This window comes from Ursus arctos, unplaced genomic scaffold (assembly GCF_023065955.2).
Source record: "Ursus arctos isolate Adak ecotype North America unplaced genomic scaffold, UrsArc2.0 scaffold_3, whole genome shotgun sequence".
NCBI classification, from domain to species: domain Eukaryota; kingdom Metazoa; phylum Chordata; class Mammalia; order Carnivora; family Ursidae; genus Ursus; species Ursus arctos.
The window spans coordinates 19,710,745-19,731,236 of NW_026622985.1; the positions used below are offsets into that span (position 1 = coordinate 19,710,745).

Consider the following 20,492-nt stretch of genomic DNA (forward strand, 5'->3'; position numbering starts at 1 on the left):
ATTAAAAAATTGAAATTAAAAAAAATAAAAAAATAGTTTCCTGCTACTACTGGGGGGTGATATCATGGGGACAGGATTGGAGGGACACTTTTTACAATACCATTGTAATATTTAAACTATATAAGAGTGCTAATTTTTATAATGTTCAAGACTGATACCCAGAGTGGGGACTGATTTTCCTTTCTTCTTTCATAGCACAAGTTGTAAACGACCTCACTCAGAATCGATTTTTTGAAAATCCTGCCTTAAAGGAGCTGCTGTTTCACAGCATCCACGATGCAGTTCTAGGCAGCCGGCTTCGGGAAGCGCTTGCTGAGCAAGAAGCCTCGGCTCCCGCTCCGCAGGAGGACTCGGAGCCCAACGCCACTCCCGCCACTCCGGAAGCATAGATGAGCAACTCAGCTGGGATGGGGTATGAGCCTCTCATGACATTACTCATTGTTACACAGCTTAAGTACTAGACACTAGATTTTTTTTCCTAAGGGTAAACACTAGTAGTCAAAGCTTGATTTGGAGGGTGAATGAAGCATAGCAAGATGTATCTTACTTGTGGGGGCTTTTTAATTGAATATTTCAAAGATAAACTGTCCTCTAGCCTGCATTTCTTATGTGGTGACATTTTTTTTTAATTTAAATTCAATTAGCCAACATATAGTACATCATTAGTTTTTGATGTAGTGTTCAGTGATCCATTAGTTGTGTATAACACCCAGTGCTCATCACATCACGTGCCGTCCCTAATGTCCATCACTCAGTTACCCCATCCCCCCACCCACCTCACCTTCCACAACCCTCAGCTTGTTTCCAAGAGTCAAGGGTCTGTCATGGTTTGTCTCCCTCTCTGATTTCTTCCCAGTTTTCCCTCCCTTCCCTTCTGTGCTATTTATGTTCCACATATGGTTAAAACCATATGATAATTGTCTTCCTCTGACTGACTTACTTCACTTAGCATAATCCCCTCCAGTTCCATCCATGTCCACATAAATGGTAGATATTCATCCTTTCTGATGGCTGAATAATATTTTATTGTATATGATGACCACATCTTCTTTATCCATTCATCTGTTGAAGGGCATCTCGGCTCTTTCCACAGTTTGGCTATTGTGGACATTGCTACTATGAACATTGGGGTGCATGTGCCCTTTCTTTCACTGCATCTGTATCTTTGGGGTAAATACACAGTAGTGCAATTGCTGGGTCGTAGGGTAGCTCTATTTTTAACGCCTTGAGGAACCTCCATACTGTTTTCCAGAGTGGCTGTAGCAGCTTGCATTCCCACCAACAGTGTAAGAAGGTTCCCCTTTTTCTACATCCTCTCCAACATTTGTTGTTTCCTGTGTTGTTAATCTTAGCCATTCTGACGGGTATGAGGTGGTATCTCATTGTGGTTTTGATTTGTATTTCCCTCATGACAAGTGATGTGAAGCACTTTTTCATGTGTCTGTTGGCCATTTGGATGTCTTCTTTGGAGACGTGTCTGTTCGTGTCTTTTGTCCATTTCTTGACTAGATTATTTGGTTTTGGGGTGTTGAGTTTGATAAGTTCTTTATAGATCTTGGATGCTCGCCCTTTATCTGATATGTCATTTGCAAATATCTTCTCCCATTCTGTAGGTTGCCTTTTAGTTTTGTTGACTGTTTCCTTTGCTGTGCAGAAGCCCTATCTTGATGAAGTCCCAATAGTTCGTTTTTTGTGCAGTGACATTTCTATTACTCTTTAGTATTACCTTTATAAGCCAAGCACTTGAGAAGTTATTCCCTTTAAGTACTTTACCTACAAATCAGATATGCTGTCCCCAGGAGATTAGTGGCTCCTTGCTCTTGCACTTGTTGATTTACAGGATTTTTGTAATCAGAGTTATCTAACAGAAGGAGCAAACCCACAATTTTCTAGAAGTTCTTTTAAAATAATCTGTTATTATTAAAGAACAATAAAAAAAAAGAAAAAAACAGAAGAAAAGAAACACATGATATTGCTACCACTCAAAGATTATCACTAACACTTTATTTAATGCATTTCCTTCCACATCTTTTTCTGTGCCTATGTATTTTCATCTTTTAACCAAAGGAAGATCATATTCAACATAGTGTTCTGTAACCCACTGTTTTCAGTCAGTAATCCTTGCTTTCTCATTCCAGAATACTTTCACCTCAGACCATCTTCAAATTTCCCATTGTTCTCAAATTTGTAGTTAGTCTGTCCAAACTATTATCCATTCTGTGACCTAACACTACAACTGGTCATGTCTCTTCAAGTCCATCTTAATCCAGCACAGTCCCTTTTATGACATTAGGTTATTTAAAGAGACTGGGGCAGTTGTCCTGTAGAATCCCATCTTGTTTTTTCAAGGTGTTATTTCTCTCGTCCCTTTATTTCCTGAACTGCCTGTAATCTAAAAGTCATAACTAAAAGTTTCATGGATTGAAAGAAAACATTTTTCTGCTAGAATATATCATAGATGAGACACGTGCTTCAAATCTCATCACATCAGAAAACACATGACATCTAGTTGACCTGCCATTAACGAACGATGCTAAAGTGGGTCACTGGATTAACAAGACAGCCTAATCCCCCACTTACGTCGTCTCCTCTGTGACGAGTGTGTTACCTGCATGGTATTCCTTTGGCATTGAATGAATGCCCAGTTTCCCGTTAACCATTCACCCAGGGGTTTTAACATCTAGTGATAATCCTTGCCTAAGTCGATAATTTTATTAAGGTTTGTGGGGGGGGTCCATTTCTCTCATTTCTTCAGCATTTATTAGTTGATGTTTCTTTGTAAACTACAACTGTCCCTCCTCCACTTGAGCTATTTGGTCATCCTTAAATACATCTCTTACTGGAAAGGCAGGTTAAATATTTCATTTTTTGCCACTTAATTATCAGCTTCAAAGTAAGGAGTTGGCTTAACAGATGATGATAAATTAGGTTCTTCTATATCTTCTTTCAGATAATTATAGGCTCATGAATCTTTATAGTTTTAGTGTTCTTCAGTTCATTACAATTATTCTTTTTGGTGTTCAAATTGTCACAGCTGTGACCAGAAGTTTTGTTGTTGCTAAGACTAAAGTAACCTTAAAGGCCATGTATTTATAAAGGTAACTCCTAGGTATAATTTAATATCTTCCTTGGATGTCTGTGAGAGTTGTCAGTTAATTCTTCATCAAACCCAGAGTTAAGCCTGTGAGTGAGTAAAATGCCTATTTCAAGCACTCTTTATAGTTGGTCAGGAGTGGGGGAGAACTTTAAGCCAATTTGTCATCAAAAGGTCTTACTCTTATAGTTCCAACTACCACTTTATTCCAAATCAAAGCACAAGTATGCCTAAAACCTCCTCTGCTGAGATTTCCTGCTAATAATCAGGTTTTTTTAAAAAAGGTTTTATTTATTTGAGAGCACGAGCCGGGGGCAGGGGGAGCAAGGGAGAGAAGCAGGCTTCTGCCTTCAGCAGGGAGCCCCATGCGGGGCTCAGTCCCAGGACTCCGGGATCGTGACCTGAGCCGAAGCAGACAGATGCTTAACCAACTGAGCCACCCAGGTGCCCCTAATAGTCAGTTTTTAAAGTAGATTCTCTTATTGACTTCTTGTTTTCATTTTCACAAAGAAAACACCAGGGAAGAACTACGTTAGCATGAGTCTACTCCAGCCAAACCCTATGGTTTGTTTGCTTTAACTGCTGGGTTCCTCAAAGACTTTACTAATTTAATTCAAAGTAGACCCCTGCGTTCTAATCAGTACTTAATGTAGAACTAGAGGGACATTAGGTTCACATCCAGTTACTTCGTTTGCAGCCACCACACGCAAGATCAGCTGCATCCACGTTGTGATGCAGACCGCCTTCTAAAGGAGCACGTAGCTGTAGACCTCAGCTTTAGTGGAAGCTTTTGTCAGAGGGCCTGCACCATTTCAGCCACTAAAGCAGAATTTGAGGATTGTAAACAATGTTATAAATACTTCATTGCATATTCTTTAGCACCCATCTTCCACAAATGCTTTACACACAGTCGATAATCACGTCCTAGTTGTTGGCGGATTGAAAGCGCACAAAAATAGCATTTACCTGTGTCTAACGGATTTGTATTTAACTTTTCTGTTCTTTAATTTTCAACCTATTTTGAGTAGAATTTTACCATGTACATAAAAAGCACTTAAGTCTTACTGAAGGGAAATCTGTTTTTGTTTTAGCATGCCTCTGAGAATGTAAGAGTGCATTTCAAAATGTTTTATCTCTATGTAAATATGTTGGAATGTTTTACTTAAAATTTAGTATAGTGGAAAATTTCCTGACCTTTTTTACTTTAAGTATGCCTCTATGTTCTTCTTTCTGGACCTTAATAGCTGCCAGTGTATGCTTCCTATGTTTCTCAGCCCTGGTTCAAATTCAGCCTTAATGCCCTGTCAAAATGGGTGTAATCCACAATGACAGATACCGGGGCTTAGCTAGTCTTATTTTATGGCAAGATGCGAAAGCCCTGTCTTCAGGAAGGGTCCCACATAGAAAAGTCTTTTGTCTTTCTCAGATCTTACACAGTATAACAGTGGTTGATTTCTGCCTTGTGGGTAGATGGAATAGGTTTGAAAATAATTGTGAACCAGGGCCCGGGAAACTAATTCATGTCGCACACATTGATTCTGTGTAATTATATGGCAGCATATAGTGGAATTCCAATTGCCAGTCTCATCTGCAGTGGGACTCAGAGAAACAAGAAAGGATAGGAATCCTCTGCAAGCCCTGGGAGTAACTCATGTTATAGTTTTCAGGTAACACCTAAAATATCCATTCCATGTGGTTTGATCTTGTACTCTTAACTGTTCAACAGAGAAAGGAGGTGCCTGCCTCCAAAGATACATTTTGAGAAAATGAGTCTGCCCTCACTTGTGCACGAAGGAGAGGGTAACAAATACAAGGAAACTGCCCTGGAGAGGGTAGGTGTGCTTTTCCTGTTTTGAGGGGTGTGGGGTGGGTGGCGTACGCCCTTGTGAGAGGCTAAGGGAGAGGGAAGATAGGGTATATGGTAGGGATGTCTGCTCCTTTAAAAACAGTAAATTAAGTTTTAAAATCAAATAAAATGTCCTTGGTGTGAGCCTGTTTGCTTTTGAGTGCAAAAATGCTGTTGGTCTGTTTTAGTGTATCTTTCAGGAATGCTTTTAGGAGTCACTATTTTTAGACTGATAATATGGTTTGAGTGTTGGTAAGACTTGGTTTGAGAACTGGTAAGAAGTACCGCCTGCATTCTCCATATAGCCAACTGAAATGCACGTGACCACTCTGAAATCCCTCACATCCCAACAACAGAATGTTCAAAAGTTTAGCATTGTAACAGGTAACCTGCTGGCGTACTGACCTGGATTTAATCAAGTTTGAGCATCTCAAAAATCTATCTTGCCTTTGAGAAAAAGGCATACCAGGCTTTTCATTTCACTTTATGTAACGGATAAACCTGAGCTTTGTGGAAATTAAGTTTTTATAAATCCAATCACATTTTTAAAATGTTTATAGAAAGTATTTTTTAAAGATCACAACAGTATTTTTCTAAAGTCGTCAACTCTGTATTCCGATTTATCAGCATCCTGATGTGTAGAACATACATGTGTCCATAGGCATGTATATATGCATGTCTGTGGACACACGTGTACATGTATTGGGTGGGGGGGTTACCGGTGAACATGTGTTTTCTCTTTTAAAATAGGGTACGAGGATGCTAATCTAGATAGGGTTAATGCTGTTGGCCAGAAACACCCACATTTTTCAGATAATTGTCAGTTTGATGTGTGGCATTAGATTTTTATCATGTAACTGAGATGTTAAGATTCTCCAGAGCTGTACCATGTTAGGCCTGAGTGAGCTCAACATAGCCAGTTTGAGTAATCCCACACTGGTGCATAGGATACAAGTATGTGGCTCCCTGAAAAATTGGTAAGATTTCAAAAAGTGTGACATAAATGCTTATGTTTATCAAAGCATTACAAAAACACACATCTCCAGTCACTGACTTGAATATATCATAAGCCTAACACCTAGAAAGGGCTCGCTGTTTCATACCTTGTGGAAGACCAGGGCAAGCTCAGAAAAACTGTTCTGATCCATTTCACAAAAAAGAAAAATGAAGAAAGAAAAGAATGCTGGCTGGATTTTATGAATGAAGGGCTTTCACTTTTCTCTTTGAAAACTTTCATATTTTAAATATTTCAATACAACATTTAAAGCATTTTCTATGTTAACTTTTTCGTCTGTGAATTAAAATGTATCCAGCTCTTGCTGTTTTGCATTACTTACGAAGACTGAACTGCAATAAAAACATTCTCTATTGTGCCTGGGTCTCAGTATTTGGACGTGGAGGCTAATGGTGGTGTAAGATGGGAGGGGGTTTGGTGATGGCTGCATAAGAAATAATTTTAAATCTGCTGAGGATCCCAATACAACTTTATTTTTAGAAGTAGCTTGCTTCACCAAAAGTCTAACAGGAGCTCTGCCAAAATTTTAAACCATTAATTTATAAAATGAAAATAAGTACTTCTCAGTATGAAACCAATTCTGGATTTTCTAAATTAGATTATTATGTGTATTTATTTTTCTTTCTGCTTTACTACTTCGCTGGTCATTAAAGTCACTAATTCTTCTTGATTAACTTGAAATCAACTGAAATGACAAAGCAAAACCTAATACATCAGATGCTTCTTCCACCTTAAAATTTGGCCAAAGCTTTATTATTCAATGTGGTAGGAAAAAAATTAAAAAGCATTGAAACACATGAGGTCCTGTGCCTAGATGGGCTGTTTTGATGGAGGCCAGAAGAGCATGAAAGGTGAGGAACACAGGTACAGAGCTGACAAACCTGGACTGAATCCCAGCTTGGCTACAAGTACAGTAAGTAGGAAAGTTTCTGCATGCATCACATCAAGATGCATTCGATCCCCTCACTGGGCAGATGGGAGGATACCAGCGGCACCCAGCCAGCATATGCCAAGAACGTACGTGGTCTAAGCAAGCACTTTATGATGGGGGACCCTTAAATGGTAGTGATCAAAACGCAATCAACATACATCGTATAAGCTTTTCTACCCAATGACGTTAGATATTATCACCTTTTATTGTACTACAGACAAAAGACATCTGAAGAAAACATACAATTTTGAAACGTTTTATTTTTGTGTGTGTAATTAATGGTTATTAACAAGTCTATTTAATAAAGTTAGGATTCCAATGAAAAGTTTTTTCATGAAAGCCTTCAGGGATCAGTTGTATGTCATATAGCGGGGAGTAGCACTGAATTTGGCATAAGACTTAATGACCTTATTTACAGCCTCCAAGAAATCCTTCTCAGTGGCAATTTTTCGCCGTGCTCTGATGGCAAACATACCAGCTTCTGTGCAGACGCTTCTAATCTCAGCACCTTTCAAACACAAAGAAAACAACAGGCTTATTCAAGCAGCCTGAAAAGACAGACCAGCAAATGTAGTAATAAGCAAGACCTTTCAACCTACCAGTGCTATTTGGACACAGTCGTGCTAACAATTCAAATCTGATATCTCTTTCAACACTCATTGAACGAGCATGAATCTTAAAAATGTGAGTCCGACCCTAAAAATGGGGGAATTGATAAATATTAAAATGGAAAAATATCATGGGAAGAAAAAATTTCAAGCAAAGGGATTCCTGGACTCTCTAAAATGCAATGATTTTCTTACCTCTAGATCAGGTAAGCTAAACTCAATCTTTCTGTCCAACCTGCCCGGCCTCATCAGTGCTGGGTCCAAGGTGTCCGGTCTGTTAGTGGCCATGAGCACTTTGATGTTACCTCGAGGATCAAAACCGTCCAGCTGATTGATCAGTTCCAGCATCGTTCTCTGCACTTCGTTGTCGCCTCCAGCACCATCATCAAAACGAGCCCCTGAGAAGACAAAAGGAAAAATAAACTCTTCGCATCCACTCAGGATAGTGCAATGCGTAACTCGGAAGTACTGTCAATCTCAGCTCAAATCCGGTACTCAGCGCAAGTGAGTATCTCACTGTGAAGCACGTTCTCGAAGAACAGCCTCTTTTACACAAAACCAATTAGAAAGTGAATCTTTCAAAAGGACTCGTCATAGATTTATTTAACAGAGGTTCCCTTTAAGTATTTTTTTTTTAAACCTGTTTTAGGAATTTTGTTTTTTAAAATCACCCAAGAACACCTCCATTTTTGGCACAATATACATCTGGACTAGGCACCAGAATACACGCGGGCTTTCGCGCTACAATGGTGTCCGACTGTACGTAAGAAACGGTCCTGCTCCACGTTTCCTAAAACTTTCCTTAAATATATGGCTAAATCCATAATACAGTAAAACTGTAACAGCTTATTATCACCTGACTGTGATAGGTGAATTATTCTAGCTTCATGTCAATCTCTCATTTCAACCAAAATAGCAAAAACAAAACAAAAAAACACACAACAAAAAACCTCCAAATATATATTTTCCTTTTAAGTTGTATAAATGCATACGGTTATATTAATGTATCATATACATTATAAAACAAAAAAATTAGAAAATTTTTAAAGGAGATTATTCTAGATTAATTCTAGATATTCTTTCTGTGCCCTAATACTACTTTATACACAGTGTACTTTGGAGGCCAGAGCTTCAGAGCATCCTGACGTCATCAAAAGGCTTATTCCAAAAACACTATACAAATAACTTCAGAGTCGCAACACTACACTGATACACTGTGGTCACACTATGTCCCTCCAAGACAGTAGCCACAGAAATGTCCACACCCAACAACACTCATCCAGTCTAAAAACAAGACTCTAGGTAACCTAACTGCAGTCCCCAAAGAGTTATGGGGTGCATTGTTTTCAAGTCACTTTTGTCACTAAGTTCATTAAATAACTGTCTGAACATATGACATCTCTTGAGCTATTAGGAATTATTACTCTAAGGGCATCTGGGGTGGCTCAGTCAGTTGAGTGTCCAACTCTTGATTTCGGCTCAGGTCATGACCTCAGGGTTGTGAGATCGAGCCGGTATCAGGCTCCCTCTCTCCCTCGCCCCTCCCCTCTCCTAAAAAAAAAGAAATATCATAAACTATTACAATAATCCAGGCCTACAGAACAGTTTAGTTTTCAAGGTCTCATTTATTAATTTTTTTTTAAGTAGGCTCTACCCCAGTGTGGAGCCCAATGTGAAGCTTGAACTCAAGACCCTGAGATCAAGACCTAAACTGAGATCAAGAGTTGGACGCTTAACCAACTGAGCCACCCAAACACCCCTATGACTTACTTTAAGTCTCTCAAAAACCCATGAAATAAGCAAGGCAGGAATTATCATTTCCTTTATAAGGTAAGTGAGCAGAGGCTCAGAGTTAGTTGGAATAACCTGCCTAGATCGCACAGCTAATACTGTATTTCATCAAATCTATGAAGCCAACAATAACATTATTTTATGTATACTTTATGAAAAACCACCACAAACTAAATTATGCCCCAAGGCTTTCTTACCACATTAAGTGGAGCTATATCCCAAGTTAGGAGTTGGATTTCATGTGAATGAAATTAGGAAAGTACAAAGATAAAGACTTTGAGAAATAGCAATGCTCTATATTTTTTTCCTTTACAGTGTATCTCTATTGCTTATTAGAGGTGTAGCTCAGACATGACGGAGATCATAGAAGAATTGGAATTAAAATTTATAATAAGATTAATATATCAAGAGAACTCTACACACATTTCTTTAGAACACTCATGAAAACCAATCCTAAAGTTGTTCTCTAAAATACCACTCATACCTCCAATAGCATCAATTTCGTCAAAGAAGATAAGGCAGGCTTTTTTCGTTCTGGCCATTTCAAAGAGCTCGCGAACCATTCGAGCCCCCTAATGAAAAAAATAATTGAGAGTTGGTTTAAAACATTTTTTAAATATAATAAGAAGCTATGGTTCAAACTTTTCAATATTCCTAACAGTATTCTCAAGTATTATTACCTAAAGCTTTTTCAAAAAAACCAAAGTTTGTTACCTATTCCATCAAATTAATCTCATTAGCCTCAAAACAGTATTTATTAATCTCATGTTTCTATATCTATTGAATAGCCAAATACTTCAAGACCTGAAGAGGTCAAATGAACACTTGAATAAAAGCACCATTTCAATCAGTTAAACTTGAGGAAATGAAAGAAAGCATCTGATTTATCACTTGGCATTTCTGATCACTGATGTTGCTTTTTAAGTTTTGAACAAGGAACAGAAGTATATCTTAACTCATGCAGCTCCTTTACTAATTCTTATTCTAAGTATAGTGATCATTCATGTTTCAGATGTGATCTATATAGCCCTAGACTTTAATGAAAAACTACATCATATGTGTATATACCCTTGCACATACACAGACGATCATGTTCTCCTTCTCAATAGGGTATGAAACGCTACCCCTACAATGAAAGTACACTTTTGAATGCATTCACCACATTTCTGGGGTCTTAGAAACCAAATCTGTAGAAAAGGTCCTCCTTCTGAAGAGGGAGCATATTGATTAAAAGGTTTAAGCAGCTGTTTGTTTCCAATGACCAAAGGAAGGCCAGTGGCTTCCGAACTACTAATCAAATGTCAGTCAAGAAATTTCAAGTCTCAATCCTTGGATGTGGAATTGCTATTCCATATTATACACCTTTCACAGGGCCACAAATTATTTGATTCTGATCAATGTACTTTACCTCACCGACGTACTTCTGTACAAGTTCAGATCCAATAACTCGAATGAAGCAAGCATCAGTCCTGTTAGCAACTGCCCGAGCACAGAGGGTCTTGCCTGTACCCGGCGGACCAAAGAGCAGCACACCCTTGGGAGGCTCAATGCCAAGGTTAACAAACCTCTCTGGCTGTGGTGGGAGACATGAGTTTTACACTTATCACTTCTGTGTAATAAACACAGAACTACTTCTGTATCATATCTGTAAGTATCATTATATTTAAACCAAAATTAAGTCCACGACCTATATGCTTGATCTACATAAGAATTTTACTTATTCTAAGACCTAAGATCTAAACTAGACTCATATCAATACATAATGCTAAATGGCTTCTAAAGGTGTTTCTCTTATCCAGGCTTAACAAAACATTTTCCCCTGATTTAAGAAAAATTATAATGTTTTTAAAAACAGAAGTATTACCTGGTGTTTAATATCCTAGTTTTCCATTATCCTCCCAAACTTAATCTGACTCAATTTAAGCCTATTTCCTCTTGGTATCATTAAAACACATAGTTTCTTCGACAATAACTTATAACATTTAATATGTTGCTGAAGGTTACACCTCAACCTCCTCTATCACTCAAAATAGCAGATCCTTCTGTTTTTGAATGGGTTTCAATCCTTTTGCTTTCTCTCTTCTGGAACATACCAACTCACCACACCTCTATCCGTTACCCCATCAAAAAGTTTTACTAAGGAAAATATAAAATTTTTAAAGCTATCTAATAATAGGGAATTTAGTACACAGACTCAACCACTTACATGAAGTAATGGGGTTTCAACTACTTCTCGAAGTTTCTCAATCTGTTCCTTACAGCCACCCACATCACTGTATGTGACATCAGGTTTTTCCTCCACCTAAGAGAAGGACGAAAATGTGAAACATATAGCCACAGGCTTTTGAATACTAGTTCAAACGTTCTATCTGGTGGAGCAGCCCCAATACCCTAAAAGGAAAATCAGACTCAAAGCAAATAAGAATTCCATAAAAATGAAATACACTGTCCAGTGTCCTAGAGCCACCTGCGATACTACTTGTTATGACATCAAGTGAAAGACAAACCAGTAAAAAAAGGACTGATAAAAATTTTCTCCTCTGAAAAATTGTTTAAAACATTTCTGCAACTCTTCAGTATATGCCCACATATTGATAGCTTACAAGTCAAAGTTTCAAAATTTTTTGAGATGGATGCAATTGTATTCAAAGTCATGCCATTCCTTTTCCCTCCCATATCTTCTTACCTGCATCATGGTAACTGTTGGGTCAATCTTTGGAGGCAATGGAATGTGAATCTGATATTTATTTCTGTCCACCCTAAGGAGGTAAAAAAGATCCTCACTCAATGCATTCAAAAAATTTACTAAGTTAATTATCATGTATTGTATATAAACCAACTTACTTAATCCTAAATACCCTAGAGCAAGCGCTTCCTCCACTCACACCACGTTCCCTCAAACAGACTGGCAAACTCAACTCTAAAATCCTGCACTTAAGTACAACATCTAAAGCCATTCACAAAAAGCCCTGGGGTAGGGGAAAGCAGCAGCTGCGGAAGAAAGGATGTTCAACCGTAGTGCTCTACTACAGAGTGTTTCTTTGTATTCTACGGCACCCAGCTCATTCATTCAAAAGAAAGCCAAGGATGTGAAAGTGACAAGGTATCTTTAAGGAGCGAAGAGTATTAACCGTAAATAGAATCTTACCCAACTCTCATCCCTTCTTCAATGTCGGTAGGTGCTACCTGATCACTGAGGTCCACCACAAACTTGGCAAACTGCTTCACGTTGATAATGTACTTTGGGTCCTCCGAATCAGCATTGATTATCTTCGTACACCTAACCCAGCAAAAGGCTTGATTAGAGTAAGGAACCTAAACCACTAATAATGAATTCAAGTAACCAGATTCTCCCTGGGCAAGCAGTAGACTAATGAGCAGGTATAAACCAGAACTGCAGAAAATAGGTCACTGCTAAAGATCCTTTTCTATAGAAACCCAAGGGTCCACTCAACTTAGCTAAGCTGCAAAATTTTCAAAAGATACATTCCCCCAGAAAGTTAAAGCCAAATATTTCATCATTAAGAAGTTCTCTAATTTCTTGATTTTTCTTTTTAAGGGTTTTATTTATTTGAGAGAAACACAGAGACAGGGGAGAGAGCACGAGCGGGGAGAGGGAGAAGCAGGCTCCCCACCGAGGAGGGAGCCTGATGCCGGGCTCGATCCCAGGACCCTAGGATCAGGATCTGAGCCGAAGGCAGACGCTTAACCGACTGAGCCATCCAGGTGCCCCAATTTCTTGATTTTCTTAATTACATTCCTGTATTAGTGATACTCCTCTATATCTTAAGTTACTCTCCATTTTATTTTCCCTTTAGGAAGATGGTCATCTTGTCTTACATCAAGTTAAGTACTAAATGTGTTTTCATTCTTTCCTGAGTTTACACTTCAAATCCATGTTTATCATTGTTGCTATTTTTAACTCAAATGTATTCTTTTTCTGTGTGACATGGTGAAGGCAAATTTGTAATACCATGTACATCATAGTAAAAAGCAGTCTACTGCCTTTCCTCTTCTGTCTATGGAAGAAAAACAAAAAATAGAACTCACTTTAGAAAGAATCCATGTCATAAGCTGTACCAATAATACGGGGAAATACAAAATAGTCTGGCATGTACATAAATGTGGAGCCCAAAGTAAGCTCAAGAATGCTTTGTCCACAGGGCACGTGGGTGGCTCAGTCCGTTAAGCATCTGCCTTCGGCTCAGGTCATGATCCCAGGGTTCTGGGATCCAGCCCTGCATAGGGCTCCCTGCTCAGCACAGGGCCTGCTTCTCCCTCTCCCTATACAACTCCCCCTGCTTGTGCTTTCTCACTCTCTGTCAAATAAATAAAATCTTTAAAAAAAAACAAAACAAAGAATGCTTTGTCCTCGCAGCGTTAACTGTGTGACAGGACTCTGTTTTCTGTTACCGCCTAAGGTCCACCAGGGAGGATTACATATATAGAAAATATCACTACTTTCTCGTGTCAACACTGTCTGCACAAATAAGGATTTTTTTAATCCAAAGCTGAGAAAGTATATATATGTAAGGATGTCAACTTCCAGGATGAAGCTGAGTTTCTCTCAGCTCTTAAGTCTCCAACTAAAACCAAAGTATGATTACCAGACATCTAGCATAAAAGATGGACACCCAACAAGCGAGAGTATGTATGAAGTAGAAACCTTGCAGTTATCATTAATTTCCTTAGAGATGAAAACATATTAAAACCATGATTCAAAAACAGAGGACATTCAAAAAAACAACAAAACACATATATTGAAAGACTAAAGAGCTCTTAGAAATTAAAGCCTTGAAAAGAGAAACAGGAAGGAAAAAAAATAAAGGGACTTAATGTTAAGAAAATCTCACAAAAAGTAGAGCAAAAGACAAAACAAAAAAAAAACCCACACAGGAAAGATTAGCATATTAGCAGAAATATCCAGGAGGCCCAAGATCCAAATAATACAAGCCTGGAACAGAGGACCAAGAAAACAGAAATTATTAACAAATCATTTCAAGAAAAAATGCCACGGTGAAGGTCATGAGAGCCCAGCACCATGGATACTGAGGCATGTCATCATGAAATCTCAGAATCGTGAGAATGAGGCGACCCTACAACTTCCAGATGAAAAACAGGTCACAGATACAGGACTGGGAAGCAACAGCTTCAGACCAACAACCCCGGGAGGTAGAGGACCATGGAATGATGCCTTCAAAGTTCTGAAGGAACTATTTATACCAAGACATTTTCAGACATAACGTGGTCTCAAAATATTGCCTCCCAGCTCACTTCTTTCAGGAAGCTACCAGAGAATAGAGCCTACCTAATGCAGGTGTAAGGAAACCAACAAGAGAAACTCATGGTACGCAAGCAACAGGAGAGGGGCAAAGGGAACCTCCAGGGTCGGAGGTCACGGGAGCGTTGTGATTTAGCAGGTACAAAAGGCCACGGTGCAAACTGAAGCAGGTGGGCAAGTGCTGGGAAAGACTTCTTTAGGAGAATGGACCTGAGAGAACCCGAGGCACAGGTAACGCACCTGAGGTACACGTGAGAAAAAACCTGACGGACCTAACGCATCCAAAAAGCAAGTTAGACAATCAGGAAAAACTGGAAGGTTGAGTTTTTCTACACACAGAAAACTGGGCAAATGAGAAAACAAGACAATTATGACAAGGAAAACAAAAAATGGTACAGGAAAGAAAAAGTAATCACAGTTTACTACTTGCCTCTTTGTGAGTAGCATTACTTACCACAGTTATGAAAACAATGACTACTGATCTAACCAAAATTTTAATGTAATTACATTAGGAGGATGTAGAGATAGGAAAGATATGTTCTGGGGATGAAGGAAGAGGAAACAAAACAAAATCCTCAAGCCAAGAGATAATACCTAAAACTAAAAAACAAGAAGATGCAATCCACAGTCTACAAGAATTGTGTCCATAAGGATCATGAAGGTAGTAACCAAATAACCACTTAAAAATTTTGAAAATAGGGGGGCGCCTGGGTGGCACAGCAGTTAAGCGTCTGCCTTTGGCTCAGGGCGTGATCCCGGTGTTATGGGATCGAGCCCCACATCAGGCTCCTCCGCTATGAGCCTGCTTCTTCCTCTCCCACTCCCCCTGCTTGTGTTCCCTCTCTCGCTGGCTGTCTCTGTCTCTGTCGAATAAATAAATAAAATCTTTAAAAAAAAAAAATTTTGAAAATAGGTGTCTCTAGGGATAAGGAATTGGGAAAGACAACTATTGTCCTCGAACTATTTAACTCTTTAAAATCATGATAACGCTGAAAAATAAACCAATAAATGAAAAGAAGGAAAGACAGAAAAAAAGAAGGGAGGAAGGAAAAGAGGAAAGGAAAAATAACCTTTCGCTACAGTACAGAGGTAAAACTGAAACAAAATTTTCAATGATTAGAATAAAACACAGAAGAATATAATCTTGGACTGAGCTAATAAGCCTTCTTGAGCAACAATCAAACCCAAAAGGTATAGTGAAAATATTTATGTATTTTATTAACCTAAAAATTTTAAACCTTACTACAACAAAAGGTACCAAGAAGTTAAAAGTCAAGTGACAGAATGGGAAAAAATATTTGTAGCATATTGAAGATTAATGTGTACAATATAGAAAGTGCTCCTAAAAATTCATAAAAACAACCCAATAGAACAAAACATGAACGGACACAGAAATACAAATGTTTAGTAAGTATAATAAGCTGTCATACTAGTAATCAGCATAACGCAAATTAAAATGAGATTTTTTTCTCCCTAAATGGTAAAAATGTAAAAATAGATGATCACATATCTTATATTGATCAGGCAAACAGGTATTTGCCTCAAAACCTCGTGTTAAGGAGTATAAACTGGTCAAACCACCTTTTTCCAGGTTTTCAAAACTGTAAATGCCTTTGACCTCCCAATTCCACTGCTAGTAAGCTACACTACCGAAGTGTACGCACAGAGAAATATTTAATATGTATGTTCAGTGTAGCACCATGCACAGTAACGAAACTGTAAATAAACCAAAATCTATGGAATATTAGTAATTTTTTAAAAACAAGAGAAAGAAAGAAGTACTAAAAAAAAAAATCAGGATATGTTTCTTTGCATGCAAATATATATATATGAAGATACACAAGAGGACTAAGAGGACCGAACTATTTTCAGTTACAGCTGAGAAGGGGCAATGGGACAGCAAAGATGCGAAGGGAAGTTTTCCTATTTTCATCTGATCTTTTTTGTACCATTTGAATCTTTTGAATCTTTTATATGTTACGTTTTCACCTACTTGAATAATTGTTGAAGGCATAAAATTTAATCCCAGATACTTCTGTAGAAAGCTTTTTTACTTCAAATTAGGAATAAAACATTTTTATGAACTACCGTGTATACCCTAGATCCTAAAAAATAAAAACAAATTTCCAGAGTGCTACACATACCTCGCAACCTGCAAGGGCTGTTCACTCTGCAGTGTTTGCTTATCTGCAGCCAAATCCCAGAGTGCTGGTGGGGCCAGGCCAGTATCAGATTCTTTAATACCTACATAAAGAAAGATAACAAACTCACTGAAATGTAATGCATCGCCTGCAAGCAAGCGTTCTCAACCTCAGCACTACTGACATTTTGGACGGAATACTTTGTTGTGGGGGATGTCCTGTGCGTTTTCGTGTAGTAGGCAACATCCCTGGAGGCGAGCCACTAGATGCCACCAGCGCCACCTCCCCCTCAAGTCATGAGCATCGAGACTATCTCTAGCCACTGCCAAATGTCCTGGGGGAAGGGGGGCACTGGGGCAAAATCACCCCCTTTGAAAACTGCTGCCCTAAAGTAGTCACAGCCAAAATTCACCATATTTCACAAATTTCTGCACGTCAAATACTATAAAACTTGACCACTCAAGTTACTGAGAAGAGAAGTTTCCAACTACTAGGCAATAGCCCACTTACTTCAAGCAATACCATGGGAGACCATATTTTTATTCACTAAGAAATTTTTACTTGTTTATTAGAGTTTACTGAACTTGGCTCTGACCAACAGAACATTTGCTTAAAGGATGATGTTGCTTAACTGTGTAAGTACTGAACTTGGTTGTAAAAGGTAGTGAAAGATTATTAAAGGAGATCCAATTTCTTAGATCTCTAGATAAGAGGACAATAATTTTTTTAATCTGTAATTCAAGAAACAGCAAGTTTTGTAGTTAAACTATTTTGATATAATTAACATGTGACATTTAAAGAGAGGAGACAAGAATAAAGAAATAAATACCAGTGAGCTCATTAATTTTCTTGAGAAGTTGTTGAATGTCATCTTCCACCTGCTTTATCTGCCTAGAGTAAGTGCTTTGACCCTAGGAGATAAAGATCACTTTAATTAGAACATTAAGATATCCACAATTCATTAAGCTGCAGACAGAAATTTTTTAAGTTACAATCTTAATAGCTATTATTGACCCAAAGCTTGTGAAGGAAGTAGAGAGAGAGAGTACCTTTCCGAAGTATTCCTGAACCAGTATTTCCCCCCAAACAACACACCATTATGGAACCTAACAAATGAAAATCATTTTTCCATTTAACCAAATTAACCAAAACTACAAGCCCATTTCTATGAATTAAAACTTTCCATTTCAGATCTAACTCAGTTACATACATTTTAAATATAGTACACATTTGTGTAAGCTATTTCAAGTATCTTTCAATATAGTACCACCCTTAATTACAAATAGTATTTAAAAAATGTACAAACTTTGACATGCTGAATATTTACTCTCCGATCTAATCTAGAGAGAAACTGTGGTGTGTAACTTTTTTCAGTGAGGATTACTATAAACTGCTAGACATCCTCTTCTAATTATTTTGAAAGGATAATACCAACAATAGTTCTTATTTCAAAATAAAACATCTGTATTTGGTAGACACTGAAAGGACTTACGTAAGTTTTCAGCAAGGCAATATCCCCCTCATCCAGAGCTAAAATAAGAAAAATAATAGATTCAAAAAGAGGAAACTAGAACTAACAATTCTTTTCTGTTCAATTTAGATTGCATTAATTGAGTGAGAAAAATTATGCAAAGTTGTAATGATATAAATACAACCAACAGAAAATTCCTGGACTCAAGGAACTTTTATCTAATTGGGTGCAGGTGGATCTTTACCAACTGTGTAACATATATGCTGAAGAGTTTCAAAGTGCTGTGACACAAAAAGAACAGCGAGCCCAAAGAACAGTCTGAGGGTCAGGACAACCTGGGCACTAGCAAAGTCCCAGCAAGTCATGCACTTGCGAAGTAATGCTGGAAAAACCACTTTTCTAAGCATCAGTTCTGTCATCTGAGAAGCAGAGATAACACTCATTTTACCCTCACAATGTTGCCAAATAAGAAATGGATGAAGCAGCACATAAAATTCCGTATACATCAGTCATAACTATATGCAAGGGATAAATTTATTAATACATTTACAGAATGATAACCTACCCAGAGACATACACAGATGAAATGTTAAGTCTCTGTGACTAAGTTTTCCACCAGGTGCCTGAGAAGCTCTGAGGTCTGCAGTATCCTAAAACACCTCCAAGGCAAAAAGTAGAGTATGGGATGAAAGTAGAGAGGTTCTTTCTTTGGCAGGGAAGTGGAAATGGAGAAGAAAACAGTGCTAGGAGAGGCTGAAGTTGTTTAGGAAGGGAAGAGTAAGAGCAAAGAAAGGAAAAAAAAAAAAACAATGCAAGAATATTTTTTAAATGGTCTATAAGGAACAAAAGAAGAAAATAGCATAAAGATGAGATTAAAAGGGGAAGGTGAGCTGGGTGCGCATTATCTCTGGCACTGTGGGTAGAAGTGTAAAGTAGTAGTCTCTACAGAGAGTAATTCCGCATTATCAAAATTACAACTCCATTTCTAAAATTTACCCTACAGCTTGTGTTTGTGCCTGGGATAAAAGTTATATGAACAAGGTTATTCGTTGTTCTAGAATGGCCATCAGATTGGAAGAAATCTTAATGTGCATCAATAAGGATTATATATATTACGGCTTCCCCAATAAAGTGGGATACTATTCAGATGCAGAGACAGGCAGTGAGCACTGACCCTTCATATAATGATATGAAGTTATCCCTAAGACACATGAAGACAGGAAAAAAGCAAGAGGTACAATATGTTACATTTATGTAAAACTAAGTAAATATACGCTTGTTTATGCACAGAAAATGTCTAGAAAGATAACGCAAAAAGGCAACACTAGTTGCCTCCGTAGATAATGGATGGCTGGCAGGACCAAGGGTGACACACTTTTCAATGTATCTTTTTTTTTATGCATTTAGCGTTTTGAACCACACGAATAAATTAACCAAAGGAATGTTTGGGTTGTTTTTTTTGTTTTTTTTGTTTTTTTTAAGAAAACTACGTCTCAGGATCTCGGCTACACAGGGAGAGCACCAAGCCGTCCCACTAGAGGGGGAGGAGGGACAGGAAAGAGGATCCAGGTGACCAAGCACCGCCAGGCGGGGACACTTTTCACGGCCTGCAAGGCCAAGCAGGGTGCGTGACTTCCTCACGACCTGACAGCTCTGTATGAATACAAACTTCAATCGCGGGAGACGAATACAGAACCTGGAACAGCACGAGGGGCAGAGAGAAGGCAGGCAGGCTAAGCGCGCTGCCGCCCCCGACTAAATCATCAGGGGCACAAAAGGGACACAGCGGCGAGCAAGGAATCCAGCCTCCCCTCGGGAGCCAAGTCTGGTTCTGCCCCGGCCGGGACCGCCTGCCTGTGTCAACTGACCTCGGATGGGCTTGTCGTCCTTCTCATCCTCTTTGGTTTTCCGCTGATCGGCACCGAGGTAATCCGGCATTTTAGGAGCTCCGAGTGCCTCAACGCCCTTAGTGATTACACAGCACCTCTGTCGCTTCCGGTGGTGCCACTCTTTCCTTTCCTCACCGGAAGTAAGCCGTGCTCCGCGGACCCGTTTAGTCTGCGCACGAGAACCGGAAGAGAGTCGCGGAGGACACGCGCTGGCGTCCTGCTCGCGTTTGCGTGCGGTGGGAAGAATTCCCGGTGGGAAACGAAACGCGGGTGGGCTCTGGCCCCTCACCCGGGAGAGTTTCCCTGAGCAACAGATTCCGAGACCCACCCTGGCAACGTCGCTGAGTTTAAGTCCTTATTTTGTCATTTCTTCAGTGTCCTCTTGGGTAACTTCTTTACTCTGTTCCCTAGTTTATCTCACAGCA

At 38.9% G+C, this 20,492-nt stretch overlaps 2 protein-coding genes across 11 annotated transcripts in view; one reads left to right on the plus strand and one right to left on the minus strand.

Moving 5' to 3' along the window:
• Positions 1 to 6,313, plus strand: part of SLC26A5 (solute carrier family 26 member 5) — a 57,888-nt gene extending 51,575 nt beyond the window's left edge. For 9 of the 10 annotated variants that reach the window (XM_057304389.1, XM_048213049.2, XM_026504010.4 and 6 more), the window contains one exon: positions 196 to 6,313. In XM_057304389.1, the coding sequence (XP_057160372.1) occupies positions 196 to 389 (194 nt within the window). In that variant the 3' untranslated portion in view covers positions 390 to 6,313. The remainder of the gene's footprint in view (positions 1 to 195) is intronic. The other variant, XM_057304392.1, reaches the window with a different exon arrangement.
• An 815-nt stretch (positions 6,314 to 7,128) lies between these two features.
• Positions 7,129 to 20,205, minus strand: PSMC2 (proteasome 26S subunit, ATPase 2). Its single transcript, XM_026504047.4, has 12 exons — positions 20,047 to 20,205; positions 18,200 to 18,237; positions 17,537 to 17,618; positions 16,711 to 16,810; positions 12,434 to 12,565; positions 11,972 to 12,044; positions 11,492 to 11,587; positions 10,694 to 10,858; positions 9,770 to 9,857; positions 7,690 to 7,892; positions 7,486 to 7,582; positions 7,129 to 7,394 (listed from the first exon to the last, which is right to left on the minus strand). Exons 1-12 carry the CDS (start codon positions 20,114 to 20,116, stop codon positions 7,237 to 7,239), a joined length of 1,302 nt encoding a protein of 433 aa, XP_026359832.1. The 5' UTR covers positions 20,117 to 20,205; the 3' UTR covers positions 7,129 to 7,236.
• Positions 20,206 to 20,492: the final 287 nt, after the last annotated feature.

Coding starts and splice junctions, on each gene's coding strand:
- PSMC2 (XM_026504047.4), bottom strand. CDS start 20,116: ATGCCGGATTACCTCGGTGCCGATCAGCGGAAAACCAAAGAGGATGAG. Junction 12,045..12,433: donor GAAGAAGGGATGAGAGTTGG/GTAAGATTCTAT, acceptor TTACCTCCTTAG/GGTGGACAGAAATAAATATC. Junction 11,588..11,971: donor CAACAGTTACCATGATGCAG/GTAAGAAGATAT, acceptor TCCTTCTCTTAG/GTGGAGGAAAAACCTGATGT.